Source organism: Microcaecilia unicolor, chromosome 1 (assembly GCF_901765095.1).
Source record: "Microcaecilia unicolor chromosome 1, aMicUni1.1, whole genome shotgun sequence".
Lineage (NCBI taxonomy): Eukaryota > Metazoa > Chordata > Amphibia > Gymnophiona > Siphonopidae > Microcaecilia > Microcaecilia unicolor.
This window is the reverse complement of record NC_044031.1, coordinates 653,677,405-653,700,345: the sequence shown is the minus strand read 5'-3', so window position 1 is coordinate 653,700,345 and position 22,941 is coordinate 653,677,405. Positions and strand designations below refer to the sequence as shown.

General features: G+C 41.5%; 1 protein-coding gene across 1 annotated transcript in view; it reads left to right on the top strand.

The window, feature by feature from the left end:
* The window catches only part of SERPING1 (serpin family G member 1), a 58,861-nt gene that overhangs the window by 21,546 nt on the left and 14,374 nt on the right, over positions 1-22,941 (top strand). The window contains exon 3 of the mRNA XM_030186217.1: positions 4,680-5,253. Coding sequence (XP_030042077.1) covers positions 4,680-5,253 — 574 coding nt within the window. The remainder of the gene's footprint in view (positions 1-4,679; positions 5,254-22,941) is intronic.

Sequence of the window (22,941 nt, the reverse complement as noted above, 5' to 3'; positions counted from 1 at the left end):
TGGATGTGGTGAATGTGGATTTGAGCAAAGATTTTGATACTGCCCTGCATGAAATGCTCATAAATAAACTGAGCAGTCTTTGGGATGATCAAAGGTGGTGAACTGATTGAGTGATAGAACACAGAATGTGGTGGTAAATAGAAGTCCATCTGAGGAAGGAAAGGTGATGAGTAGTGTGCCTCAGAGATTGGTGCTGCTGCCAGTTCTGTTCACTGTCTTTGTAAGTGATATTGCAAAGGGTTTTGGAAAGAAAGTTTGTGTTTTATGTGGATGACACTAAGTATGGCTCAATTTAAGGCAAAGGTAAACTAGGTACATGCCTAGGCAGGGCCATCCTAAGGGTATCTGACACCCTTAGTGAGACCAGCTGTGCATCCACCCCCCCCCTCCTCCAAAGTAGCCAGCATCTCCCATTCTCTACCCACTTCCTGAGGTGTCCAGTGCCTCTCTCCTTCTCCCCTCCCCACCAAGGTGTTCAGCATAACTCTGTCCTTCCCTATCTCCCTTTCCTCATCCTCCTGAGGTGTTCAGTATCTCTCGCCTTCCGTTCTGTACCCCCATCCCCGAGGTGTCCAGAATCTACCTCCTTCTATTTCCTAATTCCCCCAAAATGTCCAGCATAACTCTTCTTCCATTCTCCATCCCTATCTCCAAAGTGTCCAGTATCTCTCTCCTTCCCCACCTCCCCAGTCCCATAGTGTTTGGTGGCTTCTCTTCTCTTCTTTGCTCCTCCAGGGTGGCACTTACTATGTCTCCTGAAATCTCACTGCAACCGGCGTAGAGCATGAACATTCACTCAGGAAGTTCAGAGGGAGCATGACCTGGCAGGTCTTGAGAATGTGCAGAAGCTCAGTATCCCACTCCGGGAATGTTAAGATTCCAGGAGACATGTGGACTGCCGCCCCTTAAATTGTGCTGCCATAGGTAGGTTCCTAGTCCACTCATAAGTGCATAAGTAATGCCACACTGGGAAAAGACCAAGGGTCCATCGAGCCCAGCATCCTGTCCACGACAGCGGCCAATCCAGGCCAAGGGCACCTGGCAAGCTTCCCAAACGTACAAACATTCTATACATGTTATTCCTGGAACTGTGGATTTTTCCCATTTAGTAGTGGTTTATGGACTTGTCCTTTAGGAAACTGTCTAACCCCATTTTAAACTCTGCCAAGCTAACCGCCTTCACCACGTTCTCCAGCAACGAATTCCAGAGTTTAATTATGCGTTGGGTGAAGAAATATTTTCTCTGATTTGTTTTAAATTTACTACACTGTAGTTTCATCGCATGCCCCCTAGTCCTAGTAGGTGGGCTGGCCCTGTGCCTAGGATGTAAAATGTTTAGGGAGGCCTTGAGTGATGTGTTCTTATCCAGCCCTGCCTTAAAGGTTGCCATTCTCCAATGCTTCTTTTTTTTTTTTTCCTTCTAACATGCATGCACCTTTAACATGGCCACTAGATGTCACCATTGTATGATGAAAGGGTGTCCTGTCCTCCTACCCCCAAAAAGGCAATAAACATTGCCTCTGCAGCATGATCATTCTCAGCAATTTCATCTGATGCTATGCTATGGATAGCATTGTATTGTCTGATGCTATTTTGGCTTGAGGGTCTCCCGAGTCCTAAGTCGAAAGATCTTTGGCCCTCGGGTCCTAGACCTGAAGCTCTCAGAGGTCCTGACCTAGGAGATTCCTGTCGTAGAAAGCCTGTGGTTTTCAAGTTTAATTTCAGTGGTTAGAGGTGTGGGTTAAGCATGATCTCTGTCCCCATTTTAGTAAGGACATAGAAGTTAGAATTGAGGTGTCCAGTTTAGGACATCTCAAGTTTCACTAGGATTTCAGAGCAGGATCTGCCAATTTAGAGCCTATTCTAAAATACAAGAGAAATGGATGTTTATGTGCCAGGTCTGTATGGCATAAATATCCATTTTAGAAAAAATAAAATTGAAAATTTCAATTTCAACGGGTTAAAAACCAGCACATAAATGTGTATGTGTCAGTACATGACACAGTTCTGTTTAATATCAACATAAATGTGTATATGCTGACACATAAAGGTTTATCTTAGTTTAAAAATTGTAAATGTATTTTCCTGCCACTGAGACCACTATCCCTTGGCAGTTTGGCTTCATGGGGGGACAGAAACCAAGGGAGGATTTTTTAAATTTGGACTTTGCTCACACCTTTTTCAGTAGGTAGCTCAAGGTGAGTTACATTCAGGTACACAGGATATTTCCCTGCCCCTAGATGGCTCACAATGTAAGTTTGTTCACAAGGAGGAGCAGCAGTGGGATTTGAACTGGGTACTATGGATGTCAAGACTAACACTCTAACCACTATGCTACACCAGTGCTGCTAAAGTAGAATAGTTTGACAAAACCAAACATGTGTGGTAGCAGGTATAAAGACATCAATGCTTGTTCCCTTTCTGCAATGGAGAATAAACCTAGGCACCTCCTAGTCCTGCCCAGAACATGCCAAGACCCCACCCCCTTTCCATTTACATAACTTGGGTTTTTCAAGTGCATATCCTGGCTTTGTCCAGTTTAGATTAGGCACTTATGTGCTGAATATAACATTTAATCACATAAGCAATAGCCGACCGCACATAACCAGGTATTCAGTACTGGTGCCCAGACATGGCCTGACATTGAATATCTGGTGGCCAAACAAAATGCTGACCACCACCGGCTGTATATTTGCCATTCTGTGTTAAAGGGGGAAAGTATTCTAAAATGGTTAAATGTTATCATTCATTTTTTATGCATATCACTAGCTGACTACATTAGTAGTAAAGCCAATTTTCAACGTGCTAGTTAAAAAAAAAGTGTGCTGAGGGTTTTCTCATGTTTAACTCTCTGAGACTTGGTTGAGACCAGTTCAAACTGGGAGGCCAATGACACCAAAATCCACTCTCTGCACACCTTCCCCCCCTTACTAATAAATATGCCCAGATTTAACTTTCAGTAAATCGTTAGCTCAGAACTATAATAGGCTGTTGACACACATCAAATAAGGCAGAGGAGAAAAAAATATTAAGAAGTTACAGTCACTTAGGTTGTGCTTGGACCCTCCTTCTCTGGTGGACAACCCCTCTTCTCTATGTCTTCTCCTCAGAATTCCTTGCAGAGCTGGTCTTGTAGCTGCCTGGCTGTCCTTGCCCAAATCCAGGGGACATCAGCTGTATCCGCTCCTTCTTGAGTCACAAAAAAAGAAAATAAAGGTCTTTCACAAAAATGTGAACAAACAAAACAAATATATACATATATTAACATCACTTCATTATGCTTTTTTTATCATCACTATGTATATTTACTAGTGTATATTATTTCCCAGTGTCAGTAGTCATATCATATTGTGCACTGTCACTGTTTTCACCCATTTTATCCACTCTCTCTTTTTTATAGTTCATATTATTTTTTTCATATTTAAATTGTTTTAAATTTTTATTATTGTACAAATTTGCTATTTGGGGATCCTTTATTCTTTGATATTTATGCTTCAAAAGGACCCCTAAAGAAGGCCTGAGTACCGAAACACAGCCTGTATTGGGTCATACTCTTCTAGCTGCACTGAGGTTTTATCAGCTATGGATGAATAAATCTTATGGACATTATTTTGAGTCTACTGACTTTTGTTTATAGTCTTGAACATTTGTACTTTGGTGACTTCCACTTTTGTCCTCTCCTTCTTGTCCGGGGTCAGGGGTTCCATGCTGCTCCTTTATGTTCCAGAGATGTTTACTTTCTCTCCCGCCTTCCTTCTTCTGTAAGCCGTGGTGCACTGGCTTATTCATCCACAACTCCCTCTTCCTTGGGGTCAGCTAACCCCTTAATGTGCACCCTTGTGCTACAATGGCTTGGCTAGCCAAAGACAAATGGCCACTGACCAGTTAAATAGCATTTCGGTGCCCAACTGCTAATATTCAACGCAAGATAACCAGTTATCTCTGCTGAATATTGCCAGTTTGCACTGAGAAGATAACCAGCTATATTGCGCAATAACTCGCAATATTCAGCACTGACTGGCTAAGTTTAGCGGCCAAATCAGACTGCCTAAATAGCAGTCCTATCTTTGGCCGCTATAAATGTAATCAGCCAGCGCCGAATATTGACATAGCCAGTTAAGTTCGAGCCAACCAAAAAAAAAACCCCGGATATTCAGTGCCGGTTACCGGATACAGCCCGGCATTGAATATAGGGGGTCAGCGCCAATCACAATATTTAGGCGGACTGCCTCAAAGTTTAGAGATGGGCTGGGAATTTGTATCAATCTCAGCTTCCCTCCTTCTACCATTACCTCACTGGTCATGAGAGCCCTCCCCTTGTTTTGAAAACAGTGGAGACATTCACAAGTCAAAATCCAGGATTTTAGCAGAGCCACTAGAGATCTCTGCATCCAAGCAAGACAGAACCTTATGGATCTCCACATGAGCTAATATTGTTCTTGTTCTTCTTGTCGTCATTTATGGTAGTGAAGATCTTTTTAAATGACTATAGTGATGTGGGATGCTGTAATGGCAGATTTTCATATATTGTAATTGTTACCACTGCCAATCTGTGTTGTCTATGGGCGATGAGTCACAAGACCATCCTGATTACATGATCTTCTGTAGTCATCCTAATGACAGGATGTATTATTCGCATTCTTTTGTCTTTTTTCTTTTTTGCTTCTGTTTTCGTTCAGATTTCCAATGATGATTCCACTCTTCCCAGTACCAAAAAGGTGCCGAAACATGACATGGAACCTGTGTACAAACAGGAAGGTCACGTGGATAATGATCCTCCAGGAACAGTCACATCTTGGAACACAACGGGGACAATCCCACCTGTGAGTGCAGTACCTGCTGATAATGAGCCTCAGACAACGTCCACATTGTATGGCGCACAAGAGAGAAATTTATCACAATCTACAGAAGCTCTTAGTGATAAGGAAGAGATAAGGCAGGAAGGAGACACACAGGAACTCAAACATTCATGCCAACCTACTCAAGCCAGCATTAATGATACAGTAGAGCTTGTGACTACCTTAAAGCCCTTTGTGGAAACTGAGCCTCCTCACCGTTGTGCTAACTATGCAAGTCCATGGCCCCATTGTGAGCTAGACTCTGCAGAGAGCATTAACCATACAGATTTTCTTGTTGAATCCATTACCAAAGTCTCCCTCAGTCTCTTCCAGAAACTCACTGCCAAGGACAAGAATGTCAATGTGGTCTTCTCACCTCTCAGTGTGGTGCTTATTCTCTCTCATCTTTTGCTGGGTATGTATTATGTGTATATTATTTCAATTTATATACCATCTCCCTTGGGAAACTTGAGGCAACTTACAACATAATTCATAAAATGCCATCATAAAATAGTGTTTTCTGAGGATAGCAAGACTTGAATCCTTGTGCATGGGTGATATCACTGATGAAACCCAGTGTAGGAAACAGTACCCCAGCAACATTTTCTAGAAGTCTCTAGGCCATCTCACTGTGCATGCATGCCTATTCCCACTGTCTGCTTCATAAATACAAAAGTATTGCCAAGCCCAGCATCCTGTTTCCAACTGTGGCCAATCCAGGTCACAAATACCTGGCAAGATCCCAAAAAAGCTCAATACATTTTATGCTGCTTATTCTAGAAATAAGCAGTGGATTTTCCCCAAGTCCATTTTAATAATGGTCTATGGCCTTTTCCTTTAGGAAGCCATTCAAACCTTTTTTAAACGCCGGTAAGCTAACTCCTTTTACTACATTCTCTGGCAAAGAATTCCAGAGTTTAATTACATGTTGAGTGAAGAAACATTTTCTCTGATTTGTTTTAAATTTGCTACTTTGTAGCTTCACTGCATGCCCCCTAGTCCTAATATTTTTGGAAAGAGTAAACAATCAATTCATGTCTACCTGTTCCACTCTACTCACAATAGGACACTACCTTCTATCCCATGACTCTCCAATTTCCTCAGGAGTCTTTCATGAGATACTTTGTCAAATGCCTTTTGAAAATCCAGATACACAATATTGACCGGTTCACCTTTATCCACAAGTTTGTTCACCCCTTGAAAGAAATGTAATAGATTGGTGAGGCAAGATTTCCCTTCACTAAATCCATGTTGGTGTTTGGGCTCATTTTCAAAAGAGAAGGACGTCCATCTTCTGACATAAAATGGAAGATGGACGTCCTTCTCCCAGAGACGTCCAAATCGGTATAATCAAAACCCGATTTTGGACGTCTCCAACTGCAGTCCGTTGCAAGGACGTCCAAATTTCAAGGGGCGTGTCGGAGGCGTAGTGAAGGCGGGACTTGGGCGTGCCTGACACTTGGACGTCTTTGACCCATAATTGAAAAAAACAAGGACGTCCCTGACGAACACTTGGATGCTTTCATCCGAACCTGTTTTTTTAACGAATAAGGCACAAAAATTTGCCCGAAATGACCAGATGACCACCAGAGGGAATCGGGGATGACCCCCTTTTACTCCTCCAGTGGTCACTAACCCCTGCCCACCCTCAAAAAACATCTTTAAAAATATGACGTGCCAGCCTCTATGCCAGCCTCAGATGTCATACTCAGGTCCATGACAGTGCATGAAGGTCCCAGGAGCAGTTTTAGTGGGTACTGCAGTGCACTTCAGACAGGTGGACCCAAGCCCATACACCCCCTACCTGTTACATTTGTGGAGGAAACAGTGAGCCCTCCAAAACCCACCACAAACCCACTGTACCCACATCTAGGTGCCCCCATAGGGCTATGGTAGTGGGTTTTGGGGGGCTCCACACACAAGGTAAGGGAGCTATGTTCCTGGGAGCATTTTATGAAGTCCACTGCAGTGCCTCCTAGGGTGCCCGATTGGTGTCCTGGCATGTCAGGGGGACCAGTGCACTACAAATGCTGGCTCCTCCCACTACCAAATGGCTTGCATTAGGACGTTTTTGACATGGACATCTTTGGTTTCAAAAATTGCTGAAAGTCAAAAACATCCATGTCTAGGGACGTCTAAATCTAGGGACGTCCAAATTTAAGGATTTGGATGTCTTTGACGGTATTTTTGAAACGAAAGATGGACGTCCATCTTGTTTCAAAAATATGGGTTTCCCCGCCCCTGGATTTTGCCGTTTTGAAAGGACATCCAAATTGCAACTTGGACGTTTCTTTCGAAAATGCCCCTCTTTGTCTCATTAATCCATGCTTTTGAATATGCTCTGTAATTTTGTTCTTTATAATAGTCTCTACCATTTTGCCCGGCACTGACATCAGGCTCACCGGTCTATAATTTCCTGGATCTCCTCTGGATCCTTTTTAAAAAATCGGTGTTTCATTGGCCATCCTCCAATCTTCTGGTAACATGCTTGATTTTAAAGATAAATTACATAATACTAACAATAGTTCCACAAGTTAATTTTTCTAATCTATCAGAACTCTGGGATGAATACTATCCAGTCCAGAAGATTTGCTACTCTTCAATTTGTTAAATTGAGCCATTACATCCTCCAGGTTTATAGAGATTTAATTCAGTTTCTCCGATTTGTCAGCTTTGAATACCATTTCTGGCATCTGTATCTCTCCCAAATCTTCCTTGGTGAAGACCGAAGCAAAGAATTCATTTAATCTCTCCGCTATAGCTTTGTCTTCCCTGATTGCCCCTTTTATCCCCTCTGTCATCTAGAGATCCAACTGATTCTTTTGCAGGCTTCTTGCTTTTAATATACCTAAAAAAAATTTTTACTATGTATTTTTGCCTCCAACGCATTTTTTTTCAAAGTCCCTCTTTGCCTTCCTTATCAGTGCTTTGCATTTGACTTGACATTCCTTATGCTGTTTCTTATTATTTTGAGTCGATTCCTTCTTCCATTTTCTGAAGGATTTTCTTTTAGCTCTGATAGCTTCCTTCACTTCACTTTCTAACCATGCCGACTGTCGTTTGGTCTTCCTTCTTCCTTTTTTTAATTCACAGCATATATCTGGCCTGGGCTTCCAGGATGGTAGTTTTGAATAGCAGTACAAGGCAGAGAAGGAGTGGGGAAGGTAGGTTCTTTCACTGAGACTGTATTTCCTGTTCGCAGAAGTCGTTTGATCTCAATAGTGACTCCTGAAGAAGGCGCTCCGGCGCTGAAACATGGCTGTGTTGAGTTACTTTTATTTTTTATGTTACTAATGAACTTCTTTTAATCATACGTCTTACTCTCTGTTTGGAAAGAGCCTACCTTCCCCACTCCTTCTCTGCCTTGTACTGGACTTTTTTTTTTGTGGGGATCAAGTGCACCTCCACACTTTTGTGTGTTCTCTCTCCTGCTTATTTATGAATAACATTCATGCCTGATGTAGGTTTTTTACCTTCGCAGCTGCCCCTATAAGTTTTCTTTCACCGTTCTTCTCATTTTATCATAGTCTCCTTTTTGAAAGTTAAACGCTAACGTATTGGATTTCCTGTGTGTACTTACTCCAAAGCCGATATCAAATTTGATCATATTAAGATCACTGTTATCAAGCAGCCCCAGCACCATTACCTCCCGCACAAGATCATGAACTCCACTAAGGACTAGGTCTAGAATTTTTCCTTCTCTTGTTGGCTCCTGTACCAGCTGCGCCATAAAGAAGTCCTTGTTTTCGTCAAGGAATTTTACCTCCCTTGCATTCCCTGATGTTACATTTGCCCACTCAATATCAGGGTAATTGAAATCACCCATTATTACTGTGTTGCTCAGTTTGTTAGCCTCCCTAATTTCTGATAACATTTCTACATCCATCTGTTCATCCTGGCCAGGTGGGCGATAGTACACTCCTGCCACTGTCCTTTTCCCTTTTACACATGGAATTAATAGTTAAATGAACAGAACTCCTTGGGGAGGTGGAAAGTTTGTGATGACTCTATTCCTGCTGTCCTTGGAGAACATCTGGTACAGGTAAGTAACCTTGTTTTCTTCAAGGTCAAGCAGGACTATGAATCCTCATGCACAAGACTCCCTAGCTACAGGCTGCCTTCAACAGGAAAGGGGAAAGAACACAAATGCTGCCACAACAGGCAGACACCTATATTTTTGGTGGCAATAAGCTGGTTTTATTATTTATTTATTTATTTTGGAAGGCAGTCTGCAACTGAAATAGAAGGGCCTAAGGGAGGTGGAGTTAGTTTCTATTCCCTAAATAGATTCTGGAGGACTATATGGGAATCCTAATCTAAGTGGTAATGGGATGTGAATTTATGGGCAGATGTCCATGATGCAGCTCTGCAAATCTCCTCTTTGGAGGCTGATCTCAAGTGGGCCACCAATGCAGCCATAGCTCTGACATTTTGAACTGTGACACGAGTCATCCTTGCCTGGGCATAAGTGAAGAAAATGTAGTCTTCTAGCAGTTCAGAAACTGTGTGTTTGCCAGTGGCAGCCCCCATTCTGTTTGGGTCAAAATAAACTAAAAGTTTGGTAGACTTTCTTTGGGCTTTAATCTGCTCCAGATAGAAGGCCAAGCCTCGCTTGCAGTTCAAGGTGTGCAGTACATTTTTACCTTTATGGGTGGGCATTTTAAGAAAAAAGGTTTGAAGGACTATTGATTGATTAAGATGGAACTCCGACACAACTTTAGGAAGCAAATTCAAATTGATGTGCAAAACCACTCTGTTATTACAAAACTTAGTATGAGGTAGATTAGTGACTGGGGCTTGGAGCTTACAAACCCTGCATGGTGAAGTAACCACCACCAAAACATAAACTTCCAGGTTAGATATTTTGAGTGTCAGGTATCTAGTGACTCAAAGGAGATTTTAGCAGCTGGGAAAGAACAACAATGAGGTTCCATAACACTGTGGGAGGATTTATGGGAGGTTTCATAAGCAGCAAGCCCCATATAAAGCAAATAACTAAAGACAGTATGGAGATGGGCTTACCTTCTACCCAACAAGGATAAGCTTCAATTGCATTAAGGTGAATCCTTACCAAGTTGGTCTTGAGACCTATCTTTGACATGTAGAAGGCAATCAAGCAGTGTTTGTATAGGGCAGGTGCCGGGATCTATAGCCTGGCCCTCATACCAGACGGCAAATCTCTTCCATTTAAACCCTTATGCTCTCTTAGTAGAATCTAGTGGAATTCTTACATTAACACAAGATTTGTTATACTGGAGAACTTTCTTTTTTCTCATGTTATATCAGAGGTGGGCATTGAGGGCCACAGTCCAGTAGGATTTAAAAGATTTCCACAATGAATATGCATGAGATTGATTTGCATGTACTGCTTCTATTGTAAGCAAATATATCTCATGCATATTCATTGCGGAAATCTTGAAAACCCAACTGGGTTGTGGTGCTTGAGGAGCATAGTTACCCACCCCTGTGTTATGTAATCCCTTATACTTCTGTGAGATTACTTAGATCTAGTCAACAGAATCTCCTGGTGATACCTTCATTTCAGTCTATCCAGCTGGATACTATTTGTCAGGTAACCTTTGCAGTAATGGCTCCATCATTATGGAATGACCTACCAAACTATTTGCATTTGGAGATGTCATACCAAAAATGTAATAATGGGTTAAAAACTTCTTTCTTATATAAAGACATTTCCCTCTTGATTATTCAGGGGCCACCTGTTGCTTAACAATTTGGATTGGGGCCTGGGATGTAGAACTCTATGTTTTATGTTTCATTATGCTCTTTTATTCTTATGTCCAATCATTGTAGTTTGTTTTCTGTGTTTTATTGTATATAACATATTTGAGTATAATGCAAAACCGCTTAGATATATTATAATAAGCAGTATATCACATTTTAATAAACTTGAATCCTTTCTGGCAGCTAGCAAGGGAAGAAATATCAACCTCTCAACATCCAAGCTGTGAGAACTAGGGGATTTATGTTAGGATGTGTCCTGCTCTTGTGTGATCAGTGTTGGTAAACACTCCAACCTATTAGACTCCTGAGGGAAAGATCTAAGAGAAGTGAGAACTTCATTTGCCTCTGCAATAAGGGGCTATGAGAATCATGATTCCAAGACCTTGCTTCAGTGAATTTCTCAGAGATGTGACTGCTTTGGTGGTGTAACTTTGTAGCAGCTTCCTGAGCTCAGTTTTTGTTGTCTTGAGTCATGTGTTTCTCACTCCCTCCTCAGCATTATTGAAAGAATTGTAACTTTACCCTCTTGCATATTGCGGTATATCAAATAAAAAGAATGATGATGAATAGTTTTTACTATGAGGGAAATTGGAGAAGGCCCTCACCCCAATGTAGAAGGAAGGTATCTGAGACTAGTGTGAGAGAGAGAGAGATCTTTGCTGAAGCCCTGTAAAAAAAACTTATATTTGATAACTGGTGAGCAGCTATATGTCCTGATCGCCCCAGATACTTTTTAGAAAGTAAACAAATGTTTAGTTAGTGTTATAATTCATCCATTTCAGTTACCTGTTATTATTTGCCGATTGCACATTTTTTGTTCCTTGTTCAATATATTTTTTAAGACAATAAAAAATTGTTTATTGCTTCTGCCTGTTTGGACTGATAAAGAATCCGTGTAGTTTGTGTGTTGGGTCTGTGAGTGCTGTCTGGGAACTGTGGGAGACTCACCCAGAGGCGGTTGTGACCCAGTCAGTGGAAGGAGGGTGCTACTGTAGAGCACAAGTGGCAGATGCAGGAGGGCCTGAGCTGTGTTGGGGATAGTGGCCATGGGGTAACCCCAGGCAGGTGGCTAGGTGTTTCGTGACAGACTTGTCCTTCTTGTTTGGTGGCAGCATAGTGATATTGTCAGCCTCAGTGTGTGGCGTGATGGTCACCATCCACTGAGTGGTGCAGAGCCATTTTTATCTGCAACCTCCAGACACATAGCACAGTGAACAAGTGCAGCAGTAACAGGGTCCCTTTCCTTTTCAGTTTTTTTTAATGGTAATGTTAGGAGATTAGCAGTGTTCTGATGGTGACTGACAGTGTCCAGAAGACACTGGAGATGCCTGACCTAACACAAGAGTGACCAGATATATTCAGCGAGGAGGTGTTGCAGGACCCACCTGTTCGTAGTTTAACTACTAGGGAGAGATCAAACTCCTTGTGGGCAAAGGCCTGTGAGTTGGCAGGGCCAGATGCCATGCCCACTGAAATCCAGCAGATCTACAGGGAAGAGCATCAGTGACAAGAGGAACAGGAAGAGTGATGGCAGTGGGAGAAGTGAGAGCATGAATTCCAGCTGCAGAAAATGAAGTTGGAAATGGAAATGGCTCACATCCAAAGCTCCAGCCCAACTTCTACGCTAAGGCCAGAGGCAGGATCCACAACCCGGATTGGGCCTAACTTGTTTTCACAGTTTGATGATACCAGAGGTGACATAGAGGGTCTCTAACTGCCTTTGAAAAAATTTGCTGCCTAAATGAAATTCCTCAGAAAGACTGGGTGCGCTATCTGGGAGGAAAGCTCACTGGTAGAGCACTTGATACATTCCAAGGACTGTCCATGGAGACATGCTCCCAGTTTGAGAAGGTGCGCAAAGTTTTGTTGAACCATTATGCACAGAGGATCTCTGAGGGGAAGGAAGAGATAGCAGAGCTTAGTAGTTGGTATGGATGGACAGATTGGATAGGCTGTATGGTTTTACCTGCTGTCATTTTCTGTTCCAACGATAAAAGCCTTTCCTATAAACTATTTTGGGTTTAGCATAATTGGAAAGTTTTATTGACCAATAGGGTCTTTTACTAAGCCGCAGTAGAAATCAGCTGGCGGTAAACACCGAAATGCCCATTATATTCCTATGGGCCTCTTAGCATTTACTACCTACTGAGTTCTACTGCGAGTTAAAAACACTATCATGGCTTAGTAAAAGACCCCCCCCCCCAAGATTTTTGCTGCTTTTCCTATAATTATGCTAATATTCCTCTGCCATAACATCTGCTGTGTTGTAGCAGCTGGTATAAACTTACCACTGGCTTGGGTAATTGAATTTTTGGCAGTCAGTGCGATTTGTTTTCCATAGCCACATTGCAAGACCAGGACCTCTGTTTCATAGCGTATAAGCTCTTCTAAACAAAATAATATCAGGTGGTTACGCTATCTTTCACTAAAAATAGCATGGAGGAAAAAACATCAGAAGCCCGTGGTGCTCAGTGAAAATTCACAGAAATATCTCTAGTACTCAACGGACATTCACTTCATCATTGGCCAAAAACCTCCCGCAATATTCAACATTTTTTCTTTCACTTTTCTCTGCTATGCTTTAAAACAATGTGCAGTGCAAAACAAAATATCACAAATAAACTTTTTGTAATAAAATCTTCAAATGGCACTTAGCTTTTAACTCACAACAGGGAGCCATTTTGCCCACTGGCTTTTTCAAGGGAGGCTGAATATCAGCATCTGCAAGAAATAACAGCAAAATGAATAAAAAAAATACAAAAGCCACAAGATTAAATGGTTCAGTTCTTAGAAAACTTACTTGCTTATGTTTTTCTTAGGACATTCTTGCAACAAACCTGTTTCAAAATGGCACTTGATTATAACTAAAACGTCAACAGGAAACCCACCTATCAGAGAAAGATAACTCAACTATGGCAAGTCACAGGAGATAAACCTGAAAATATTTCAAAAACCTTCATAAGAATGCAGCCCACTCAAATGAAGTATTCAAACACTTAGGGCCTTGTTTACTAAACTGCGCTATAGGCACGCTAGTGTTTTTAGCATGCGCTAAAAATTAGCACGCGCTAATGCTAGAGATACCCATAGGAATATATGGGTGTCTCTAGTGTGCGCTAAAAACGCTAGCACACCTTAGTAAACAGGGCCCTTAGGTTTTATTGTTTGCAAACGGTAGATGCAGCGCTGTTCATGCAGGCACCAACAGGTGATCATGGCTACCACCGAGAGGTGGAACATTTACTTGTTCAATTGCAAAACAGCGCAACTCAAACAAAATCTGCTTCATATTGACAGAATATGCCATTAACGGCACTTCTTTTTGGCGGGTAGTCCAAGACTTGTATTCATTCATTCTTACTTGCAAGTTTCTCATGGTCTTACCAACATAGAATTTGTTACAAGGGCACCTCAAAACATATATAACATAAGTGGAATGGGAATCTATTTTAGAAGTCAATCTATAATTCACAGAGTCTGCAGGATTTGTAAACTCAACACATTCAATAGTGATGGTACAAGTGCTACAATTTCCACAGTTAAAACATCCACTATCCAATTTCGATGTCTCTGTGTATACCATAGGCAAATCAGCACAATAACTGGTTTAGGCTATGCCCTCTGGAAAAAGCAATCTGTAGACAATGTTGATGAAATATGTCCCAATTGTTTCTGATTATTTTTTTTTTAGTTTATTTATTTATTTTATTTGTTACATTTATATTCCACATTTTCCCACCTATTTGTAGGCTCAATGTGGCTTACATAGTACCGGAGAGGTGTTACAGACTCCGGTGTAAACAAATACAAAGTGATATTGTGGTAAGATGAAGTTCATGTGGCATTAGGGAATCGTACAACGGATGAGTTGTGCTATGTCCATTACATTCTTTTATTTATTTATTTATTTATTTATCATTTTAATATGAAATATACAAAGAATAACTCTTTGATAAGATACACCAATCTAGGAAACATATTCTAACTTAATAGGAAAATTTTACAAACAAAAGTATATATTCAGTTGGTTATTATAGTCCACAAATTGAGAGATTCAAGATATTGTGATACCAAAGGAAGTTGGTGCTAGAACACTATTAAATTAAAAAAGAAAAAAACAAGCAGTGGTTATCCATAATTATGTAGGACTCATTTATCTGGGATTAAGCCTGGTCTCGCTTCGTGTCAAGGAATAACCTCAATTGATCTGGCTCAAAAAACACATACTTCTTCTCTTTAAATATCAAAACACATTTACATGGAAAACGTAATTGGAAGACTGCTCCTATATTTAATGATTCCTGTTCATAAACAGGAATTTTTTCCGTCTTTGTTGGGTCCATCGAGCAATGTCTGGAAATATAGAAACTTTGCTTCCCTTAAATTCAGGACACAAGTTTTTAAAATAAAGTCTCAATAAAGATTACATTCTTTAGTTTTCTTGTGTTGCAAAGATCAGGCATTTATGTTGGATCGGTAGGGTATGCCTTTTTAAACAGGTTAGATTTTAGTGTTTTCCGGAAGTTTAGGTGGTCGTTCGTAGTTTTCAAGGCTTTTGGTAATGTGTTCCACAGTTGTGTGCTTATGTAGGAAAAACTGGATACGTAAGTTGATTTGTATTTGAGTTGCACTGTTTTGCAATTAAACAAGTAAAAGTTCCATAAGAACATAAGCACTGCCATACTGGGACAGACCGAAGGTCCATCAAGCCCAGTATCCTGTTTCCAACAGTGGCCAATCCAGACCACAATTGCCTGGCAAGATCCCAAAACTGTAAAACAGATTTTACGCTGCTTTTTCTACTCTTTGTCGCTTATTTGTTAAGTGCTTCTAGGTTATCCTTATTCTAAATGGATTCTTACTAACAGCTTGAGTTAAAAAAAATTGATACTGTTTCTAGCTATTGTGAGTAACTGATGCTAGACAATTGCTAAAGAGCAATGTAGCTGTATCCTGTAAAGATCCTAGGATGAAACTTCATTTCCAGCATGATAAAAGCCTATGGAGACATGAAATCTGCCAATTCACTACTACTACTACTATTTAACATTTCTAGAGCGCTACAAAGTGTACGCAGCGCTGTACAAACACAGAAGAAAGACAGTCCCTGCTCAAAGAGCTTACAATCTAATAGACAATTCAGAGCAATTCATTTCTGTTAAAACATTTTTATTTCTTTATGCAAGTTTCTATGGCACTTTTGACCAAAAATATCCTTAACTGGTTTTACAAGTTAACATCATATATAGAAAATACATAAAAACCTATAAAGTCAGCATTATAATTTCAATGAAAGTTTTGTTCGAAAAGCCAGGCCTTCAACAACTTTCTATATTTTAAATCTTTTGATTCCAATCATAAATCACATGATACAACTATTCCAAAATATGGGTGCAAAACTGGCAAAAGCTGTTTTTTTTTGTTTTTAGTCATTATTACTCTAATATCTGAATATTTGGCACATCAAGTAACTGCTGTGAAGAATGCAAAACCCTTTGTAATTTATTAGGTGCATTTTTGGAGTGTCTTCCTCTGAGGCCAGCTGCTATTTTGCTGAAAGTCTAAAGTCGGGTTGTGCAACTGGAGGTCTGTGCAGTGCTGGGTCTGGCAAACTTTTGTTTCAGACCTCTGTGTGTTAGTATTGGTGTTTCTAAATTGTCATACAGTGTCTGATGCATGTGTACTTGATCCACTAAATAGGAGCTTAGTTCTGAGACCTGGAAGGGCATTTTTGATATGATGTCTAAGTCCGACTTTTGACGTTTTGCTCAAAACGTCCAGAATCTGAATATCAAATATAGCAATTTTTGAAATGGCAAAACACATTATCTTTTTTTGGGGAAATGGACACTTGCTAGATTTTTTTGTGCTCTATCTTTTTTGTCCATTTTCGGAAAAAAAAAGTCCAAGTGAAAAATGCACAAAATCAAGCCATTGGGATGTAGGAGGAGCCAGCATTCTGAGTAGATTGGCCACACGGACATCCCAGCAGAGCAGTGGGGCACCCTAGGGGGCACTGCAGTGTCCTTCATCTAAAAGCTCCCAGGTACACTTCTCACCATTGCTCCCTTATATTGTATATGGAGCCCTCCAAAACTCACCAAAACATGCTGTACCCAACTGTACACCACTACAATAGCTCACATGGCTGTAGGTGTTATCTGTATGTGGCTACAGTAGGTTTTTGGTGAGGTTTTGAGGGTTCACACTTTCCACCACAAGTGTAACAGTTAGAGTGGATTGTTGGCCTGTGTCCCCTTCTCTACAGTGCACTACACCGACCACTAGGCTGCTCTAGGAACCTGCTTGCTGCTCTAATAGGACTGGCTATAACATCTGAAGCTGTGATAGAGACTGGTATGTACTGTTTCGTTCACATCTTTGGGGGACGGTAGGGGGTCAGTGACCACTGGAGGAGTAAGGGGGTCATTCCTTTATTCTTCCCGTGGTCATCTGGTCATTTATGGCACTTTTTTGTGGCTTAGTCATAATTGAAACAGGTCTAGACCAAAATATCTTAGTTTTAGTCCTGGATGTTTTTGTTTTGTTCTATTATGGCTGAAAAATGTCCAAGTCTGAGAAATGCCCAAATCCTGACCTTAACATGCCCCCGACACACCCCCTTGCAATTTGGATGCACTGCAGATGAACAGCATAGAAAAGTGTCTGGAAAATGGGTTTTGAAAATACCAATTTGGACATTTTGCAAGGAAACATAGTGAGCTGCCTGGTCATTCTCATTTTCATAGATCTTAGAATGTAATTTTATCACTGATTGTCTAGGTAGGGAGTGCAAGTAATCTCCTATTTTGAAGCTGCTTTATATAAAGCCTCACAAAACCTGCAGAAATCGCAGCTACAATGCAGTCATGACAATTTACCCCAGCTAGGAACGAGTGTAAGTGTACACAGCCGAAGGGGGTGCATTGGTGTGTATTTTACAAACTAAACATGTACTTTGTGACTCCGCCCCCCAAACATGCCTACATACAAATACATGCCTACTTGACAAGGGGACAGTTGTATAGAAATATATTGAGGGTATGTGGAGTCTTTTAACCATAAATAAATTATAAAAATAATCTCCATTCAATTATAGTAGTAAAGAAGTCTATATTAATCAAAATTCATCAAAATTGCCGCACATCTCTGACCTTACTGCCATCCATAGACCTAGCGGTAAAGAATTTGGCCAGTAATGAACTACACGTGTTAGATGGCGCACGTCCACTACGCATGCCAGAAAATAAAAATATTTTTCAGACGGGCGTATCGGATGCGTGCCAAAAATGAAATTACCAGAAGGGCCATGCGGTAGTTGGGCGGTAAGTCCATTTTGGCGCACGTTGGACATGCGTAGGTGCCCACATGGCTTAGTAAAAGGGGCCCTAAGAGAAAGGGGGGGGGGGTTAATGCCAATGAAAGAAATTACAGCTGTCCATGATATACAGTGGTGGAAATAAGTATTTGATCCCTTGCTGATTTTGTAAGTTTGCCCACTGACAAAGACATGAGCAGCCCATAATTGAAGGGTAGGTTATTGGTAACAGTGAGAGATAGCACATCACAAATTAAATCCGGAAAATCACATTGTGGAAAGTATATGAATTTATTTGCATTCTGCAGAGGGAAATAAGTATTTGATCCCCCACCAACCAGTAAGAGATCTGGCCCCTACAGACCAGGTAGATGCTCCAAATCAACTCGTTACCTGCATGACAGACAGCTGTCGGCAATGGTCACCTGTATGAAAGACACCTGTCCACAGACTCAGTGAATCAGTCAGACTCTAACCTCTACAAAATGGCCAAGAGCAAGGAGCTGTCTAAGGATGTCAGGGACAAGATCATACACCTGCACAAGGCTGGAATGGGCTACAAAACCATCAGTAAGACGCTGGGCGAGAAGGAGACAACTGTTGGTGCCATAGTAAGAAAATGGAAGAAGTACAAAATGACTGTCAATCGGCAAAGATCTGGGGCTCCACGCAAAATCTCACCTCGTGGGGTATCCTTGATCATGAGGAAGGTTAGAAATCAGCCTACAACTACAAGGGGGGAACTTGTCAATGATCTCAAGGCAGCTGGGACCACTGTCACCACGAAAACCATTGGTAACACATTACGACATAACGGATTGCAATCCTGCAGTGCCCGCAAGGTCCCCCTGCTCCGGAAGGCACATGTGACGGCCCGTCTGAAGTTTGCCAGTGAACACCTGGATGATGCCGAGAGTGATTGGGAGAAGGTGCTGTGGTCAGATGAGACAAAAATTGAGCTCTTTGGCATGAACTCAACTCGCCGTGTTTGGAGGAAGAGAAATGCTGCCTATGACCCAAAGAACACCGTCCCCACTGTCAAGCATGGAGGTGGAAATGTTATGTTTTGGGGGTGTTTCTCTGCTAAGGGCACAGGACTACTTCACCGCATCAATGGGAGAATGGATGGGGCCATGTACCGTACAATTCTGAGTGACAACCTCCTTCCCTCCGCCAGGGCCTTAAAAATGGGTCGTGGCTGGGTCTTCCAGCACGACAATGACCCAAAACATACAGCCAAGGCAACAAAGGAGTGGCTCAGGAAGAAGCACATTAGGGTCATGGAGTGGCCTAGCCAGTCACCAGACCTTAATCCCATTGAAAACTTATGGAGGGAGCTGAAGCTGCGAGTTGCCAAGCGACAGCCCAGAACTCTTAATGATTTAGAGATGATCTGCAAAGAGGAGTGGACCAAAATTCCTCCTGACATGTGTGCAAACCTCATCATCAACTACAGAAGACGTCTGACCGCTGTGCTTGCCAACAAGGGTTTTGCCACCAAGTATTAGGTCTTGTTTGCCAGAGGGATTAAATACTTATTTCCCTCTGCAGAATGCAAATAAATTCATATACTTTCCACAATGTGATTTTCCGGATTTAATTTGTGATGTGCTATCTCTCACTGTTACCAATAACCTACCCTTCAATTATGGGCTGCTCATGTCTTTGTCAGTGGGCAAACTTACAAAATCAGCAAGGGATCAAATACTTATTTCCACCACTGTATATATATATATAGTCCAGGAAGAACTTGCTGAGACTTTTTCATTCACTTATATTTGGATTTTTGAATTTATAAAATATTATGTAGGACTACTTTACAACTATAAGTGAGTGGAGATTATTTTTATATAGTTTTATAAAGAGCCTTTTAGATGTGCATAAACTGCATATACACAGGACAAAGCCTCCTTAGGAGGGTAATTTTAGGTAGATCAGGGAAAGTAGATGACAATGAAGAAAATGGATTGTGAAAAAGTGTACCGAGGGATTATAAACCGTGCAGCAGGAGACACAGGGTTTATAAAATAGTGATATCACCACCCCTCCCACAAAGTTCGTATGTACTACTCCGCAATATGTGCATAGAAAGGTATGTGCATAGACCTTGTGTGCACACATTTCTATGCAACATGGATGCTGACACGCATGTAGGGGGATATGAGCAAAATAATCCCTCAAACAAGGAAACCAAATTTTGGATCTGAAGACACTCTCCTCCTGGCCCAGCTAATGGTGGACTATAAGGAACATCTTGTTCCCCATCCCAGAGATCAGAAAGAAAGTTGCAGGGCTAGTCAGGGCTGGCAGCAGCTGATCAACTGCTTATGTTACGAGGTATCACATCTACAAGAAGGCAGAGTTCACTAGGATGTGGCAACATAACTCACAGACTAGCCACAGAAAGGTTGACAAGGAGGTTAAAACCCATGTTATACAGCTGAGGTACTCAAACCTGTCCTAGGGGTCCACAGACAATCGGGTTTGATTTGCATATATTGGAACATAAGAACAGCCATACTGGGTCAGACTAATGATCCATCTAGCCCAGTATCCTGTTTCCAACAGTGGCCAAACCAGGTCACAAGTGCCTGGCAGAAACCCAATTAGTAGCACCATTCCATGCTACCAATCCCAGGGCAAGCAGTGGCTTCCCCATGTCAGTCTCAATAACAGACTATGGACATTTCCTCCAGGAACTTGGCCAAACCTTTTTTTAAAGCCAGATTCACTAACCACTGTTACCACATCCTCCGGTAAAGAGTTCCAGAGCTTAACTAGTCTTTGAATGAAAAAAATATTTCCTCCTATTTGTTTTAAAAATATTTCCATGTAATTTCATTGAGTGTCCCCTAGTCTTTGTATTTTTTGAATGACTGAAAAATCGATTTACCTCCACCTGCTACACACCACTCAGGATTTTGTAGACCTCAATCATATCCCCCTTCAGCTGTCTCTTTTCCAAGCTGAAGAGCCCTAACTTCTTTAGCCTTTCCTCACATGGGAGAAGTTTCATCCCCTCTATTATTTTGGTCACTCTTCTTTGAACCTTCTCTAATTCCTCTTTATCTTTTTTGAGATATGGCAACCAGAATTGAACAGATCTGAATATAAATATACACTAAAGGAAAGGAGGGATAGGGGAGATGTAATACAGACATTTAAATATTTGAAAGGTATTAATATATAAAGAAATCTTTTTCAGAGACAGGGAAACAGTAGAACTAGAGGACATGAATTAAGGATGCTGGGTGGTAGACTTCAGAGTAATATCAGGAAATACTTTTTCACAGAGATCAGCCTAGAATACCCTCTCAGTGGAGGTCTTGGGGAGAAAAACAGTGACATAATTCGAAAATGCATGGGATAAAAACAGGATCCCTATATAGAAAGTGGGTGAAATCAAAGCAAAATTTAAATAAGCTTTAGCACTTTAAACAGGACAAAGATGTGTGTAACATGCACAGAGTGGCAGGTACAACTCTGGCCACCTTGTTGGCAGACTGGATGGACAATATAGATTGTTATCTGCTGTCATTCACTATGTTGCTATGAAGCATTAGTGCAAGGCCAGATGTAGGGCAGGAACCAAGGAAAGGTATGAGCAAATCTTGTCATGCAGAAGTATTTGAGAGGCTTTCATTTCATCTGTGCTGCCAGTTGACATTTTAGCGGTGTATCTGAATTTTTGTTTATTTAAAACATCTTACATGCTATGAATATGGAACAATCACCATTCATTGCAATTTCGAAATGCACCTCCATAGTTCATGGAGTGGCTTAATGGTTAGTGCAGTGGCTTGATAACCTGGGGAACTGGGTTCAACTCCCACTGCTGCGCCTTATGACTCCAAGCAGGTCACTTACCCCTCCAATGCCCCAGGTACAAAATAAGTACATATATGTAAACTGCTTTTATTGTGACCACAGAAAGGCAGTATATCAAAATCCATCCACTTGTCCTATCATTAAAAAAAAAAAAAAAAAACCCATCCTGGCCATGTTGGGATTGGGGGAGGGGGGGAAATGTTAGAAGAGGATGCTTATGTGAGAAGTCCAGAAAAGTGCCTGGTTTATCAATGTACGTAAGGTATCTTTGTTGACTTTATAAAATTGGTGCTTTTTCCCAACTTTGATATAGATGCCCCATTGTAAAATAAGTCCCAAAGGGGACAATTTTATTCAAGGAGGCCAGTGTGACAAGTCCAAAAAGGCACCAATTTTCAGCCTATTTTAGAAAGACAAAGTAGATGTCTACACACATATTTACATTTGCTCCAAAGTTTGAAAATTAATCTCCCAGGAGTTGTTAAGTGGCGTGAATAACAACCAGAATCAGTACTGCCACCTTCCAGAAGTTTCCATGCTTGGGATCACCATTCTTCATCTATCCAACAGATGGAATATGTGAAGGAGAGATTCATCTCCCAGAGTTCTCTGAGCTTTGAGCAGTGAAGATTTTAGCTAATGCTACTTCTGGTTGCTGCTCATATTAGTGCCCCTTCCCTTTATCCCAGAATTTCAGGCCTTTTCCTCTTTTCTGTCCCCTCCCCAGGGGCGTAGCCACACACCCAATTTTGGGTGGGCCTGGGTCCAAGATGGGTGGGCAGAACTCCATTTGGCCCACAGGTGATTTGGTCTCTCCCTCTCTCGCCTGCATGCCATATGGTCTCTCAAACATCCCCCTCTCTCCTACATACTACTAGTACTTGACATTTCTAAAGCGCTACTAGGGTTACGCAGCACTGTACATACCTATTAAATAGCAGATTTTCACCAGCAGCGAGCAGCAACTAATACACACTGCTCATGTTGGCCCCAGAGCCTTCCCTCTGATGCAACTTCCTGTTTCCACATAGGCGGGAATACATCAGAGGGAAGCCAGTGGGGCTGGTGCGAGCAGTATGTTTCAGTCGCTGCTCAATGCAGGCGAAGATCTGCTATTTACAAGGTATGCAGGAGGGACAGTCGTTGGGAGTTTTTGGCTGGTGGGGCTTGGGGATCATAGGTGTGCTGCTACTGGGTGGACCTGAGCTCAAAGTG